At 38.8% G+C, this 18,168-nt stretch overlaps 1 protein-coding gene across 1 annotated transcript; it reads left to right on the forward strand.

Moving 5' to 3' along the window:
• Positions 1 to 8,203: 8,203 nt before the first annotated feature.
• On the forward strand, positions 8,204 to 10,884 carry LOC118222713 (cyclin-dependent kinase 5 activator 1-like). The gene has a single exon (XM_035408493.1). The coding sequence runs from the start codon at positions 8,502 to 8,504 to the stop codon at positions 9,453 to 9,455; it is 954 nt and encodes a 317-aa protein (XP_035264384.1). The 5' UTR covers positions 8,204 to 8,501; the 3' UTR covers positions 9,456 to 10,884.
• The last annotated feature ends 7,284 nt before the right edge of the window (positions 10,885 to 18,168 follow it).

Here is an 18,168-nt window from a genome sequence, read left to right on the forward strand (position 1 = left end):
CTCCTGTTACAGGTCCAAATGGGATTGTTCTGGGAGTTGTGAAGTCACTCCAGGAGCATTAATTTTATAATTAACGATGCAGGTGTACCTTTCTGTAATGCAATAGCGTAACTGGCTGTGATCTTGCAGAAATGTCAGTGCCTGTGCTATTGCCAAAAGTCCTTGGACAATTCTAGGACAAGTCATATTTAACTGTCTGAATGAAACAAGTAATGCTGTGAAGGTCTATTTCACTCTTTAACTCTGAGCCTCAGATATATGATGGTGTACTTTCAGCTGGTAAAATTTGTACAATCAGTTATAAAGGCAGCCTCAGAAGGTGAGTAATCCTTGTCTCTGCTAAGGTGTGTACACTTTTTGCGAAACTGTACTTCAACTATATTTGTTTTCACATGAGCGCGTCCACAGATGGAAGTTGATTGCCACCGGCTGAGGCCAGGTGTGGTTGCTAAGACATCATACTATCCTCTGTCATCGCCTGATTACTCCACCCCCTGCCACCCACACTATTTGGAACTTTTTTGTTTTTTTTTGGAAACGTTTTGTCACAGATTATGTGAATTTACTCATGGTATGAGGTGAATGTGTAACCGGCACTGTGAAAACAGGGGATGTCTGGGGCAGATCATTTCCTTCATTAATTGCTAGAAATAGTTTTTAGATGATCCTTTCTGGCTGATCACCTTTGGACCGAGCTCTCATCATGTCTTTTAAAAAGCATGTCAAGGACATGAATCACTATTTCGATATTACTGGAACTGCAGCGATGGGTGTGGGGTCTATTGTTGAATAAAGAGATACTATACAGAGAAAAACAGATCCTTCAACAACCGCATATTTTGGGTTTGCAATGTGCATATGTTTCTGTGAGAATTTCAAACTAGGAGTTTATGTATATTAACCTTGGGTAGGGCTATTTATGTGACAATTTGTGTTTCCAACTGAACATTCCTTGTGTTTCCAACTAAACATTGCTTGGTGCTTTCAAATACTTTTATTACATATCAAATGACTATTCACCAAAACATTGTGTTTAACGTGCTGCATTCTGTTATCACTGTGGAAAAAAAGATGGATTCATCTTTGTTTGTTTGTTTTATGTTTTATTCAATAACGATATTATTGTGGCTTGTTTGCGCTCCAGAAGCAGCTTGCATGTTTCGTTAAGTGCAGACACTGATGGTTCCTGGTGATTGAATGACTGTAAGTGGTGCATTTAAAGTTGACATTCAGTCAGGTACTGCCCTCTGCTGGACAACAGCATAAGGGCACCAACACACTATACACTGGGTATTGCAGCCAATGTCTGATAAATAAATGCACATATCTATAAATCTATATATGTGAAATCTATATTTCACATTATATACTGAAATATGAAACAAAAAGCCCATTTTATATAATTTATTAAATATATTTTACTATTATTTTACTTTATTTTAATATGCTGATGAAATGCAGCTGAAAGTTGGAAGGCTGTCCAAAACAAGTAGTCTCAATGAAAAATTCCTTTGTTGAATTGACCAAAGTGATGATATTCTTGAATTGCTTTAAATAGGTGGTTGAGTCTGTGTCCAAATAAAAAAAGACTACATTACATTTATTTGGCAGATGCTTTGATCCAATACAATGTACAATATGCGTATACCGAATGTTATTGGAATAAATACAAAACCCAGTTCCGATAAGGTACAACACTCATTTTGTACAGTTATTCATAGCCGTGAACACATTAAGTCCAGTTCACACAGTGAACATTACTCTGACCTAACCTATGCTGTCAAAGTAGGAGGCATGATAAACTACAACATAACAATAATGATACAAGGTACAATAAGTGCTGGATGGAGGTAAATGTAACATGATACTGGCACAGGGGGTACATGGGTAGCATGAAAGAGGGGAATTTAAATGATATAAATGATCCCAGATTGGTAGTGCCCCGCAGAGTGGTGATAGTTAGTCCAGGCATAGTCTGAAGGGAGTCTAACATGAAAGAGGGGAATTTAAGTGATGAAATGATCCCAGATTGGGAGTGCCCCGCAGAGTGGTGGTAGTTAGTTAGTCCAGGTATAGTGATGAGTCTTCAGACCACGGTGGTAGATGGGCAATGAGGGAGTGGTTCATAGAGGGACAGGGAGTTTGTTCCACCACTGGGGAGCTGGGGTGAAGAAGCTTCATGTTAGGGACGAGCAAGAACCCTTTACCCGGATGGCAGAGGCCTCAGAGTGGTGTGGTCGAGCTGGCTTATAGGATTGAATCATGTCCTGTAAATTGGCAGGACTAGATTAATTATAGGAATTATTTGTCCCAGGCGATCAATGTACTCACTGCTACTGACGCAACAAACAAGAGTGCTGTATGCACAGGCATGTCTTTTGATGTGGGCCTGTTTAAAATAAATTTGATCACTGTGCATATGTGAAAACCAGTCAACCCCTGACACAAAATTACAGGACACCAAGTTTAAATTAAGTAGGAATATAGTTTAGCCAGTCAGAAGGTCAGAGAGGCCTGTGTAGAGTTAAGCATCTAGCAAATGTACTGAAATGGTTTGCTTTCTCTACAGAATCAGTTGAAAGTTCTGTTTATGGAAGTCATTCTAATACCAGGGTGTATAACACTTTTTCTCCTTCCATTCTCATCTTTATACAAGGTTATATTTTTCATATTTCAGCTTGTTTACAAAATGTGTTGTCTTTATGTTTAATGTTTCAGGCTTCAAGATAATTGAAAAATCTAATCATCTCTCTCTCTCTCTCTATCACACACTCACACGCACATACTCACACACACACATGCATGCACACATACACACACACACACACACACACAGACACACACAGGAACACAGCATAAAATGGGGTTGGTTTTTGCACACTCAGATCTGGGGCTGACAGAGCTTTCTGTAACCCATACAAACCGATCTGGTTTTTTAACACAGTGGCATGTGAACACTTCCTGAGCAGCCCTCAAATGCAAAGGAAGAGAAATGTGAGAGAGTGTGGGGAAAGTGTGGGAAATACTGTGGTCACATGACACATGGTGTGAAACATAGCTGTTCACACCTGTAGTAGCTTTTTCCACACTCACCCATTCATTTTGTTTCTGGCACAATGGATAACTTGTGTGCAAAAGGTTGTGTGCATTACAGAAACTTACAAGCTAATTACAGGCAGCAAGTTACTGTAAATTTTACAGTATTCATATTATAGTGTGCCTTAAAAACCTCTACTCAGTTTTTATTCATTTAAATTGTTTTTTTTTAATACTGCCTTGGTTCTTACAGTATCTACTGCAGGTCTCCTCTACAATGTATCACATTCCACAGGCTGAATTAACAGCACTTTACACCGAACACTGAGTTACAACTCCAGTAAATCTCTTTATTCTGCCATAATAAAACTATATGCATATATATATGCATCATTCATGTGCTGTCTGGAGTGAACTTGAAACCATTCAAGCAGAAATATATAGTCCACACTTAGGGCATGAAGGTCATCTAAATGTGCCTACATATAGCCTTGTGACAAGACCTTGGACTTATGACCTTGCTTGTTAGTCACAGATGACCATTAAAGTCTGTATTTTATGATAAGCTAAGTTAGATAATATTGCTATTGAAAATGGCCACACCCCTTCACCTGCCTGGCCCAATGAGGAGCGAAGGGAGGTGATGAGGGCCAGAAACATGGGGTGTAATGTTATGGACTGACCTGCAGGTGGTGCAGCAGTATTAGTGTAGAAATGCACTGTAAACACCTGTATGACAATGAAAATGGTGATAATACAGGCACAGCTTATTAAAATGGGGCTTAAAAAAAAAAAACAAGACAAAATGACAGTTCTCCCATTAACATGTGTAAACAGAACCAAATGTTTCTTTTTTTCAAGTGCAACAAAGGCTCAAACACATTTATGAGCCCTGATAATGGACCAGGAAATCAGGAAAACACAGATTCTGAACCGTGACCATGTTTATTAGATACACTATTGTATATTGAGACAGTTCTGAAGAAACTGTGTTTGTGTGTCATCAGGCTTTGATATTTTGTTTGTGCTTTAGTGAACCATAAAATGATTTTTAAAAATTAAAAAATTTTTGCTGGCTTTTGTCAATAATTATTGCAGCTAATCTTAAAATATCAACAGTGAAAGTGTTCAATGGAATGGGTATACAAAAATCTATTTAATATATCAGATAAGCATTGTTTCATTACATCATTAATGTAATGCATTAAAAATGCATTACATTAATTTGAACATATTGTATAATGTTAAGTGTAAAGTTTGCTGCCTTGAGTATGTGCATAGGTATTTAACAGACAAATGTTTTAATTTTAATCATTATCAATATCAACTGGTCTGTGACCACAATATGCTAATATGCTTATATAATAATAATTCACAGTCCATGTTACAGTAAGTTATAATATACAGTATAGTCAACACTGCAAAATGAACATATTTGCTGTGACACACATGTTGTGATATACATTAGAATATATTCTGATGTATATCAAAATTTATATCTTACTGCAACATGCAGTAAATAATGTGTTTTATTAAACTCTAGAAATCAATTCTGTGTAAGTTTGTCGAGTTATTCTTTCAGAACATTGCACCTCAGTAAGAATAGAAACTCCCAGAAGCTTGAAGCGCAGGTGTGGTGTGAAATCCCTTTCTGCCGTTTTATCCATGAAGCTGTCATCTCGTGTGCAGGCGAGACTTCGCACCAATTATCAGCTCCAGATCATCGTGTTGGGCACAGTCTGGTCCTGCTGAAATTAAAGAAGTTTAATAAAATGTGATTTTTACATTAATTATTGTGTGCAATGCATGCAGCACTTGTATACCCTGCCAAACATGTGTGCATGTTCAAAGAGCAGAAGGACGCTCCAATATTTCACTGCAAATGTGCATGTTGCTTCTTACTATTCTGAAGTGTTAGCAATAAGCTCTTCCATGAAGCTGTGCGCAATGCTTCCATACAGTTGAGATAATGGCGAGCTCCTCCTGTTGGCAGTAAGCACGATGGCGAGCATAGTGGTAAACCTGGCAGCAGTCCCAGTGGCAGGCTTACTGGCAACAGTGTCTTGTGAGGGTTGGCGAGTGCGACAGATGGGGATGCTGCAGAAATTTGGACTCAGGTATGTCTGGAAATTATGACAAAACATACAAAATTAATTAATATTATATGTGTTTGTTTGTTTGTTTGTTTGTTCTCTAATTTATTCTCTAGGAAGTAGGCCTACTGGCAAATTCTTAGCCTTTCACAGCATATCAACTTTCCCTGGGTCAGGTATTTATTGCACTTAGAGGCACAGACTTTTATTGTCTAGAGACCAGGTTTGCTAATATTCCCTGAGACCGAATGGGAATAAGGAAACATTTCACTCTCACCTGGTCACATCACATTATTACATCATTATTGAATAGATGTGAATAGATTTACTCCTGCCTCTAGTTTCTGGGCACAGTACAATATTCTCTCCCCTTTCTCTCCACTAAGGTCCATTATGAATTGGCCAACTTTAATGGTGAAATAAAAATAATTACGATCACTTACTGAGGTTGAGTCTGCATTCAGAAAATAAATTTATATATTTCTGTTTTTTAGGGTGGGCCCAAAATCATAATAAATATATTAATCTGCTGTATTTTTCATATAAGTTTCATTGTTGTCAACCCTCAGAGTCATGTAGTCTTCTGGAATTCCTGTTACGGCTTTTTGCTGAGAAAATATTGACTAGAATGACGAGAATCTCAGGTGAAACCTGACTTTGTCAGTGACAGATGCCTTGTTTTTGCTTTATTTATTTTGATTATTTCAGAATAAAAGCTCCTCCTAGAGGATTTCACTGCATGGCAGTGCAATTCAAAGCAAAGAATTCACTATGGGCAGAAAGATGCTGTCAAAAGAACTCCAAGATAAACCTGTTGAAAGGCACAATTCAGGAGACGAGTACAAAAATATTTCAAAGACTTTAATTATCCCATACAGTATAGGCACCGTAAAATGTATCTATGGTTGTAACAATATGAAAAAACACTGCATGCATTTCTTCACCCCCCTCATGAGATCACCACTGCCACATTATCCCCCCCCCAGATCACCACTGCCACATTATCCCCCCCTAGATCACCACTGTCACATTACCCCCCCCAGATCACCACTCCCACATTATCCCCCCCTAGATCACCACTGTCACATTACCCCCCCCCCCCCCAGATCACCACTGCCCCATAATCCCCCCCTAGATCACCACTGCCACATAATCCCCCCCTAGATCACCACTGCCACATTATCCCCCCCTAGATCACCACTGTCACATTACCCCCCCCCCCCCCCCAGATCACCACTGCCCCATAATCCCCCCCTAGATCACCACTGCCACATTATCCCCCCCCAGATCACCACTGTCACATTACCCCCCCCCCCCCCCCCCCCCCCCAGATCACCACTGCCCCATAATCCCCCCCTAGATCACCACTGCCACATTATCCCCCCCCAGATCACCACTGCCACATTATCCCCCCTAGGTCACCACTGCCACATAATCCCCCCCTGGATCACCACTGCCCTATCAGGCCCCCTAGATTACCACTGCCCTATCAGACACCCTAGATCACCACTGCCCCATTATACCCCCTAGATCACCACTGCCCCATTATACCCCCTAGATCACCACTGCCCCATTATACCCCCTAGATCACCACTTCCCTGTCAGACCCCCTAGATCACCACTTCCCTGCCACATAATCCCCCCCGGATCACCACTGCCCTATCAGACCCCCTAGATCACCACTGCCCCATTATACCCCCTAGATCACCACTTCCCTGTCAGACCCCCTAGATCACCACTGTCCCATCATACCCCCTAGATCACCACTGCCACATTATACCCCCTAGATCACCACTGTCCTATCATACCCCCTAGATTAACTCTGCCCTATCATACCCCCTAGATCACCACTGCCACATTACCCCCTAGATCACCACTGCCCCATTATATAGTGCTTTTATCCAAATATTACTTTTTTGATTTTTTTTTTGATATATAATTATATATCAACAATATTAACAATATCATGATTAAATGGTCCAGGTTCTATGTCATAATGTGGAGAGTGTCCATTTTAAACTTAGCAATGAAAATATTTAGTGCAAGTCATGTAACTGAGAGGATTGCTCCAGAGGTGAACAGGCCATGTCCACTGATTGGATTATTCTGTTATGGAAGAACAGGGCCACCTTGCTAAGTTGTACTGTAAGATAATGGATCCATTTGAGACTCACACCGTTCTGCAATGTCAGAGGGTACACATTATTCTATTACAGTTGGATTTCTTTCCTAAACATTTGGTGCATTGGAGAGTCAGAGGCAATTAATCCTAAAGATACATTTACGATACTGTTGTTTGTTCATATCAGATAGTTTACATTGAAATGTAGGCCTATACTGTTTGGCAATGTTTTTAACAGCCATAGTTGTCGTTGAAGATTGGGTCTTAGTTTGGAGAGTAGCATAATTTCATAAATAACAATGGTTTTATTTTTCATCACTTTTGCTTTTGGCACTGAGACAAAATTAAGATATGTATTCTATAATTTATGAAAACAGGGATGTCTGTCTGTGCTTTATACACAAACACACGTTCAGATGCATGTAGCCTAGCATTATTCGTGTTCATAGGCCTTAACATCACTATGACAAAGAAACCTGCTACTGCACTCTGCACTTTGGTTGGTGTAATGTTTACGATTTTTGATTCATTATGATTACATAGTTTCAATGCAACTAACACTCTGTTTATGCCTATTAGAAACGAATCAGGGATAAAAGGCAAACTTATTTGCTGCCCTGGGCACATATCAAGGCGACTGATATATTTGCACGCGTCTTTTTGATCTTAGAGGGCTGGAAAATCGGTCGTTTTAAACGTCCAAGTCTATAAAAAATCTGTTCCCGATTATTGACAATGGCTTGCCTTTGGAGGTAGGCTATCCTCTGTAAATATCCCCTGTCTATATTGGGATACAAAATAGGCCTACTTAAAATTGACTATCTGGTAAATGAAAACGGTCACTGTAGTCATCTACGATTGGTTCAGCCAGCTGTCAGTTCTAGCGTTTAGCCTTTGCGTTGGCTGACTCGAACGGCTAATCCTGCCTTTGCAGGTTTATCCTTTTTTTGTCTCGCTTCGAATCCGTCTGCCCTGCCCATTGCTCTCACTGTCTGAAGCAGTGGGAGGACGGGGCTGCTGCAGGGAGCAGCAGTGCAAGGGCTTCATACCCTTTACTGGAATTTTAAACAGGCGACTTCTGTCCGATTCCACGCAGCTTCTCCCCACTGCCAGCCCAGTGGTATGCTCACATCATCAATGGAACTGAATCTGCGGCTCTGATTGAAACCTCCATTTCAGCGCAGTCTTCGGGGGCAGGGAAAGAGACAGCATTCCTCAAGGCCACTGGGTGTTGGTCGTGCGCGGCAGAGATGGGTACAGCACTGTCTATATCTCCAACATCAAGAAAGACGGCCATCCTCGATGATAAAACCGAGGGAGGACACGCGGCTAATGGCAAGCCAGAGAAAAGCCTTAAACGAAATTCAGTAATATTATCAGCCCTCACATGGAAGCGACTGGTTGCCGCCTCGGCCAAGAAAAAGAGTACCAAGAAGATTAACCCGAACCCCCCGCCGCCGCATACGAACAAGAACCAGGTAGAACGGCTAAATAATGAAAATATAAAGAAATCACAGCAATCGAATTCCGACTGGAAAGGATCACACCGGGATCCGAAGCAAGGACCGCTCGCTGTACCAGTGCCGACCGTTCCAAACCAGAACCTCAATTCAAATCAAAGCCAGAGGGTCCCAGCTTGTAAACAGCTTGTAACAGTAAAAAAACAACCTAGCAACCGATCTCTCATCTCTCCAAGACGGGTTATCGTTCAAGCATCAACTGGGGAGCTGTTGCGTTGTTTGAGTGAATTTATGTGCCGGCGGTGCTTTAAACTCAAAGAGCTTAGCCCCAGCGAGATCATCCTGTGGTTCCGAAACGTGGACCGGTCCCTCCTTATCCAGGGCTGGCAAGACCAAGGATTCATTACACCCGCTAACCTGGTGTTTGTCTACTTGCTGTGCAGAGAGGCGGTGACCGATGATATCGAAAGCGAATATGAACTTCAGGCCACCTTCCTGACCTGTCTCTATCTGGCTTATTCGTATATGGGTAATGAGATTTCTTACCCTCTCAAACCCTTTCTTGTGGAAACCAACAAGGAACTCTTTTGGGAGCGATCCCTGAAAGTCATTGATAAAATGAGTGCCAAAATGCTGCAGATAAATTCGGATCCGCATTTCTTCACCGAGGTGTTCCAGGACCTCAAAAACGAGGGAGAATCAAAGGAGACGAACGGAAAATGGACAAATAATATAGACCGCTAGGCAAAATAATGTAGACGGATATCTCTCCTTACCTATTGTTTAAGGGTGGTTGAATGTAGGCTCTAAGTATGAATTTACGATGCTAACATGCACTATAGTCGGTGAATCAAACCAGACCTGTCCCTTTTTCGATAAAAGATGTCTCGTGTTGTTACAGTGTAAAAAAATACCTCGTGCTACTGTGAATCACAGTACATTAGGATTCCAGTCATGGGCAGTCGGTTAGCCTAAATGCATGCCTAAAGTATTATAATTGTTCTTTCATGGTAGCGTTAAAAAAGGGTTGGGCGATGCAGAATTACAGTGATTACAGCTGATTTGCCAATTTTTGGATCATTTGTGTCGATATCTATTTTAATTTTGAGGAACAAGAGCCCGAGAACAACATTATTATGTAACTGACGGGAGCTATCCAAGGTCCTGGCCTTCAACAAAATTTGCACATACTTGTTGAACCTCATGCTATCTCTTTGATCATTGAATGTAGAAATTCACTGCGACATAAAAAGTAGATATTGTCATATGTGCCAATTGTTTTATTATAAAACATATTGTTTTATATCATGTATTTAAAACGGAATATGTCAACAGAAATGTTATCTGAATCCCTGAAATTACATTTGAATATTTTTCAAAACAAAACAAAAGCAATGTAACTCGTATTTGTGAAGCTGCTTCCATCCCCACATCGGAGTAAATGTTATAGTGTTCTGGTATTCCTGAAATGCCAGAACAATATAACCTTCAACTTAGTTGACGTGTGTTTATTCTAGATCTGTGTTACTATGTATTCCTTTTTGTTACACACCAGTATTGGGAGGACATTTTATCACTTGCTTTACTTCTCAATTAAGGCAGTCCACACAGTGGACTTTATGTGTAACGTAAGCTATTTTATGGAATCTTCCATATGTTGGTAATATGTTTAAGATGTAAAATAACAAATGTAAACACTCATGATGTTCAGCTAAGTTAATATGATGTGTTTCTGTTCTTTTAAGAAACAATCAGGCAGAGGGTTATGTCAGTCAATAAGCAATTGCTTAAAATGACAAAGGTCATGGTCTTTTAACTCTAATCCTAATTAGCAGATTTCATATGTGTTTCCTTTTACTTTTGTTGAATCGCCAAATGTACAGCAGAAACTATCTATTTTTTATCGTGACACTTTTTCTTCAGACTCCATTTTCACCTGGGTCTTTTTAATTGTATGTGTCTTAGATGAGCTTTGAAGAACAACCATTTCCATCTGGGGAAAAACATGTAGCCTTTAGATCATTTCTGATAAAAATTTGAAAATTCTGTTTTATTTATTTATTTAAAAAAATACAGGTACATTGGTGTACTGTCAATGATTGTGAACAATGTAAAATAAAAAAGTTCAACGTAAAACTAACTGGTGAATCAATAAAATTTAACACAACTGGAATTCATCTATTTGTGCTTCTTGTCATAGCTGCCCTTCAAAACTGCATTTCTTCTCCGATCACAGTAGCTGGCCCTGGTGCTGAAAAAGCCCAGAGCTTGGAACTCTGCTTCACTCTTTGCTCTGAGTGAACCATAACTATTTCATTTACAACTTGTTATCAATAGTAAAGTTAAATTATGAATATGATTAATAGCAACCATATAGCTCTCAGGTGTTCATTGATTTATATTGTTGCATGTATGTAGACTAAATTTTAAACAATGCATCACGTATATTGTTATAGTTTTCATAATACATGCATGTTATATCATCAAGGAAATATATGTCTGAAAATTTAGAAAAAGCAAAAGAAAGATGTCCATGTACCACACATAGAAATTAGTATGAAGACGCACTATGAAAGCCAGTTCTGTGGTTTATATTTATTCAAATTTAGATTCTACAAAAATGCTTTTTATTTGAATTTTCATTGTACCGACAAGTACGGATAAATAATTATTTATGTTGAATTCAGTGTGCTGTGTGACTCACACAGTGTACAGCTTATGCCACTACCTACGCAGCAAGCGCTTGGCTTGAATTAAGAAATCCCCCAGAATTTGTGAATCAAGCACGTGGGCTGAGTGTTCCTATAGTTGATTGGCTAGAATTTGGTGCAGTCTGTTAGAACTGTCACTCTGACAGAAGGCTGCAGAGCCCGACTGCTGGGTCATAGGAATTTCTAATCCAAGACTGCAGGCGCATTCCTCTCGTCTCCATAGAAACTGGTCCGTTGTTGAATGTGTCTCATTCACATCCAGCGTGGGCTAGGTGTACAACATTATACTGCAGTTGTACACCGTGAGACATTTAAATAAACCTGTACATAGCAGTGAAGGATATCTGTCAAACAATATTTAAACTAGAACATTTGATTCTATACGAGTCAGTTCATCCTTTGCATGTTCCTTGCAAAAGAAGAGAGAATGACCTATGAAACAGTTTTATTCTGTAGAGTCTGTTGTGATTATACAGTATTGGTGAAACGTGTAACACTTCAGCAAAGAATTAATACAAGACTGATTTAGATTTAAACATATTTTTCAAACAGCCAAAAAGAAAGGCATGAACATTTATATAGAACAATTGTTTGCATTTCCATCCTTAATAGGCCTATGAGTCATGATAAGCACACCAGCTCTTCTTCATCCATCATATAACAAATAAGGCCTTCTACTGCTCAGGAGGGAAGGGGTGTGATTTTCTACAAATTCTGCCTGCACAGAAACGATGACCGTGCATAACAATGTCTTTTGTTATTACATCCTTTGGTATATACAGCCCCCAAATAAAGTGTACATATTTGTCATAAACATTTCAGCTTCAATAAGGTAAACTGGTTTTAAAAAATTCCAGCCATATGCATCAGGTGAATCAGAAATCCAGGCCAGTCACTGAGTATCATATAACATGTTGTCATGGAGACAGCAGCAGCAGCAGGAGGCCTCGGGTGGTGAAGAGACATTGTGCTTACAGGGAGTTGGTTAATTTATCAAAGGGAAGGAGACATATTTGTTGAATTGTATTGCGGTGTGCTGAATTTCACATACATACAGAACACTTATGGTTCATTTTTCTTTCTTTTATTTATCTTTCAGTTGCACTGCCCACACACAGATGCATCACCGACCTGCACCTACTGACATACACATTCTGACACGCATTACACAGTTCACCTTTTACAGATTGTATAAATGTTCTGTCATTATAGATTTGCTTTCACTGCATAAAATTCTGGGTTCATACAGACAAAACTGAGCCCAGGGGGATAAGATTTCTTGGGATCTAGGACATCTCCTCTCTAATCTGTTCCTTTTAGCTTTTTATGATGTGAAGTAACAAATGGCAGCTTATCAATGCAACAAGATGATCTAGAGAAGTCTCGTCTGATTCTGGGGATTGAGCATCAGGGAAGCTGCTATTTTGGTCACCGGGATCTGCCCAAGGTCTCTCTGTCCATAACGGGCTGTTTTTCCCACCTCTGAGCAACACATTACACTACTGGGATGAACACATTATCAGGAGGCTACAGCGGTCTTGTGTACCCAGGAACTTGAGTGTCGATAATTAATAACAACTCTTGCCTTCAGGGAGGGTATGAGTGAGAGGGGGTCTCCTGTGGGGCTCCCGAATAAGGACATTGTTGGAATTGCTGCTTCAGAGCTCTAACTGATTGTCTTTGAGCTGCTTTCCATTTATCCGCACACATCGGTTAATAAGTAAAATTGTTTGGACTTGCTGTTTGCTGCTTAAATGTTGGAATTTCCTGCAGGTTTGACTTGGGGTCTCAGCAAAACCTTCAATTTGACGTAATGAACAGGATGCTGCAAGACACAGTCTGGAGGGTGAGTTGAGGCCTACAGCAAGGCCAGGGCTCTATACTTATGACATTACTCAGGAGCCAGCAACACACAGTTCAATTTGATCACTTTAGTTAGGGAATACCATGGTGTTTGAGAACACTTGCCTGCTACACACAGAGTTGACTAACCAGTTTATTTTGAAGATAGTATAAAACAAGTATGAAAAAGTATATTGACTTCACATTGCGAAAATATAATGGCCTCCAAATTTATTCATGTTCTCGATAAATTGTCCCTAAAATATTATTTTACAGGAGAAACATACAGTTACAATATTTTCTTTGCTCAAATAAATGAAGACGTCATTTTCTATATTACCAAAACTATACAATTACAATATACTTTATAAATGACTAAATTTTAAAAATAATGAACAACATAAAATGTATGTTATGAAAACATGAAGTTATAAAAAAGAAGCTGAATCTTCACATTTCCACACTTGGTCATCCTGTTTTTGCATCTAACTAGTGGATTGCATCTTGCAATGTGGCCTTTGTAGTTCTGTTTGTGAAGTCTTCTGTATCATCGACAAATCCATGCCTGCCTTATGAAGAGTGTTTCTGATCGGTCAGGCAGGTGTATGGGGGGTTTTCTACATTATGGCAGGAATTCTTAGGTCATGAAATGTAGAGGTCTTCCTTAGCAACACCCTACGCCTATGATAATTCTGGAAGGTATACACTGGCACATGCATCATCTGAAACATGCTCTATATCCATATATGAACCCAACCTGTGTTCTATATCGATATATGAGTCCATACCTGTTATAGAGCCTGTTCTATATCCATATGTGAACCCAAACCTCTGTTTCAGAGCATGTTCTATATCTAAATATGAGCACAAACCTCTGTTTTGGAGCCTGTTCTGTATCTATATATGTGCCAAAACCTCTGTTATACAGCCTGCTCTAAATCCATATACAGTATGAACCAAAGCCTCTGTTATAGAGCCTGTTCTATGAGTTTTGCACATTAAAATTCACATACGTTTATTCATTTAATTTTGGAATTGATAAAAGATAGTTCCAAGGAGTCAGACTTGGTCATTCATAATACTCATATTAATTATTATTAAATATATACTTATTGTATATTTTCCATAAGTTTTAAGTATTTTGCATGCTCCACTATAGCTATAGTTTTTTTCTTCTTTTTTTTTCCTGTTCTTCAGAAGCTACTCCAACCTGAAGTGGAGGGACAGGGAATGGGTACACGGTTGAGGAGTGTGGGCCAGTCTGTCACTGGTCTGGTCTATTTTAACAGCAGGTATCAATCCGGAAACCTCAGTGAAACTGGAACAGACAGGTGAGGGTTAAACCAATTTGTTTCTCACTTAAAATACACATTGTCTAATCTGTCCTACAAGATTATGTCCTGCAGTTGCCACCATCTTGGTTATAAGACACTCGGCACTAGTTGTATGTGAAGCTTGTAATCATCTTATCGCCGGTTGCCATGAATGGGCTATTCTAGGTGGGAGATCAGCAAGTTAGCGATCAGTGGCGCTAGCTTGCTATGACCTGGTGCTATAAATGGAAGCAGCGGGCTTCCATTTTTAATCGTGGGAATCCCAGTGGGAGAGCATGAGGAACAGAATTCTCCAAGGCATGGGTAATTTGTCTGTGGGGAGGAAGAAGCAATACTGCTTTTGTGCTAAAAATAACATTTTCCTTCGTATTACGTTTAATTCTCTACAATTCTGTTCACAAACACTGTAATATTTTCAGCACAGCAGTCAGAAAATATAACAAGCAGTGTAATGCAAAACATTAATGGTGAGGTGCGACCATTTACCAAACCTGTAAAGAAAAATCATTAAGTTCTCATGAATTTAACTCTATGTAATCCTCCTGCTTTACCAATTATCTGTTACTTACTAATTCAAGTAGATTCTCATACTATAAAAGTACTGCTCACTAATGTTGTGATCACTTCTGAGAATAGCACAGTATACATTAGAGAATAAAATGTATCTATTTCCAGAGGAGAAATTAATCTTAGCACCTGCTGCAGACATAAAGTACAATCCAACAAACACAGTTAGCAGACAGCAATGTAATATTAAAGCCCCCCAGATCCTGTCAAGTTGTAGTACCGTAAAAAAAAAAAAAAAGTTCAGCAGTCACGTTTCTTGTCAAATTTATGAAAGAGTAGAACTGAGCCATGAAATTAAGGACAACCCCAAAGGTTGGTGATACCGTAGCTTCTAAAAGAGATAGAACTATTTATGATTTTTCTAAAACAAAAGAGAAAGTCCTAAGATAAGAGCATATGGAAACTGGGTTGAAAATGATGAATGGCTGTTTTGTTTCAGGTCTTCATAGCCGTACATGTTTATTTTGGGAAGCAAATTTGATGTGCTGAGAATTAACCTATAGGAAACCCTTCTTTGTGCAGCTCATTGACTGGGAGTGGGTCAGTCCATCATTCAGACGCAATCAGAACACTGAACTCCCTCGAGAACAGACATCCAAATGTGAATGCTTTACTACTTGTGAACATGATTAAAGGTTAGCTCAATTCATCATTATGTATATTATTTACTGTCTGAATATGTAGCAAAGTTATTTATGTCATGGACCTTACTCAAGCCCAGCTCCCTGATAAATGTCCCTCTTGCAAAAAGGGTTGAATTTAACAAGAATTTATTTATTACATTTTTTACATTTGTAGATTTTCTTGTTATTGGTCTCTTATATCCATGCGATATAGCAAACTAAATACATAGGATGGTCTTACGTTTAAATGCAATGTCAAAACATAAATATTACAAAAAAATCATATATAGTAAGTAATAAATCTGTTTGCTTGTTTATAAAATAGAGACCCAAGAGCACAATCAATTGAAAGCATTCCTGCACATAAGGCATCTTTTTTGACACTTCTTCTTACTATATTTACTTTAAATTTACTGTAATTTATGTAATGGAAATGAGTTCCTGTTAGAATGTATCAAGCTTTAGACACTGTACTGCATGCTTTGGAAGTGGAAATGACCCTCTGCTCCTTGAAGTAAAATGTGTAGGATAATCTTTTCTAGATAACTCACAATGGACTAATGACCATAATTTATATATAATATAGAAATGTAGCTTTCCCCATGAAGCATTTTAAATTTAACTTGATAGATACATAGTGCTGAAAAATACAGTATTAAACAATTCAATGCTGTAGTACAGTACAGTAGATTGATTTTCAAAATTTTAATTACAAATCATTATAGTCTAAACATACTGCTTACTCAGCAATATGAGTAATGTGGTGTCTTTAAGCACAGTGTGTGTTGTACATTGAAATGACTGTAATGAGAAACAGAATGTCTAAATAGGATGAACCATTTTTTCCTGTGCATTTGCATATCTTAGTTAAAAATTACATAACTCTCTTTGCCTGACAGCTTGGATTCACTAACCACTACACAGACTGTGAGCTTTTAATAAAAACAGATAGCATAATGTTTGAAAACCCAAAATGGAATTTCATGTGGTTTGATTTATTATTCCTGGAGGTCCTCATCTTTGGAGGCAGTTCTTCTAGAGAGATGTTCTAGGGAGCACTGGTACTTCTGGATCAACATGTAATTACAAATATTAATTGTCAGGGGGCCAAGCACCAAGAGTGCAAGGGTTCCATATTGTCTTTACTCTGATAATTGTTATTTTCTTCCAACTCCTGCTAAATTTGAACCCTTTTCTGATGCTCAAACTCTCACAAAATGTCTGGTATGGCTGCCAATTCATTATGCATGATACCTATGGCACTGTAGGTGGCACAACAGCACCCTCGCCAAAATTGCAACACTGAAAAAATTATTACAGCCATCCTGTTTCACTTACAGTACATGCACCAAATTTTGTCCACATGTACCTCTTCATCATGAACAAAGTTACTCATAGAACATATTAAGACTGTCATACAGGATTTTCCACCATTTAGAATTTTTTTTTAAACAAACTTTTTCATACCTCTCCTACAATGCTTGTCTGCTTCTCACCAAATTCAGCATGCATGATCTGTAGTACATACCTGTGTTTAATTGTAAAGTAAATTTTGATAAGTCCAAAGATGGCCACAATACAACAGTTGCAATTTAACCAAAATAGCTAACCACGCCCAAATTAGCGTATGGCCCCAAGTTTAGGCTGATTGCAACAATACTTATGGGGATTACAGAAACCCACATTGTGGATGGGTATGCACAGGCATGCAGTGTTATAACGCAATATGACATATAGCAGATGCTTTTTGGGCTCCATAGGCCCTAACTGTAAAACATTTGACAAAACCCCTCAGACAGCTTCCCTGCAACAGTCCTGAAAAATATGTCCCTCAGTTCGCAAAAGGGATTATGTAATATATTCCGGATTGCACAGTTTCCAGTATTGTCACCAATGGCCTATTTCCCTTGAAACCTGAAATGTTAGATGGATTTTGCCTAGGTTTTTGTTAGTATTCTTTTTTAAGAAGGAGCATATTTGTGTTGATGGGACCGTTTTTGCTATTTTAAAACTGGAAGAGCAGATACACTGCATTTGTCTACTTCTGTGCATGTCAGAATTGCAAGAAATAAAGTAAGAATTATGAGAAATCAACTTTCAATTCCGAGAAATAAAGCTACAATTGCAGGGAAAAAAGTCAGAATTAAGAAAACATTTTTCTGTATTAGCCAAAGTACAATCCTTGAGGTAATATCTTGTGAATGTAACTGGCTCAAGAGAGGAACTAGCAACATAAGGAAAGGGGAAGTAGGGTTTTTACCAATGTTCTCAGTCATATTTCGAATAATTTTGGCTTGTATAATTTATGATTGTCATGCATAAATGTTACAAGTTACAAATTTTTTTATATTTGAGTGAACCAAAAAATAAATCTGATCTG

The sequence above is a fragment of the Anguilla anguilla genome, chromosome 3 (assembly GCF_013347855.1).
Source record: "Anguilla anguilla isolate fAngAng1 chromosome 3, fAngAng1.pri, whole genome shotgun sequence".
In the NCBI taxonomy this organism is placed as follows: Eukaryota; Metazoa; Chordata; class Actinopteri; order Anguilliformes; family Anguillidae; genus Anguilla; species Anguilla anguilla.

Excerpts from the sequence above, each read along its gene's own strand:
- LOC118222713 (XM_035408493.1), top strand. The coding sequence starts at position 8,502 with ATGGGTACAGCACTGTCTATATCTCCAACATCAAGAAAGACGGCCATC.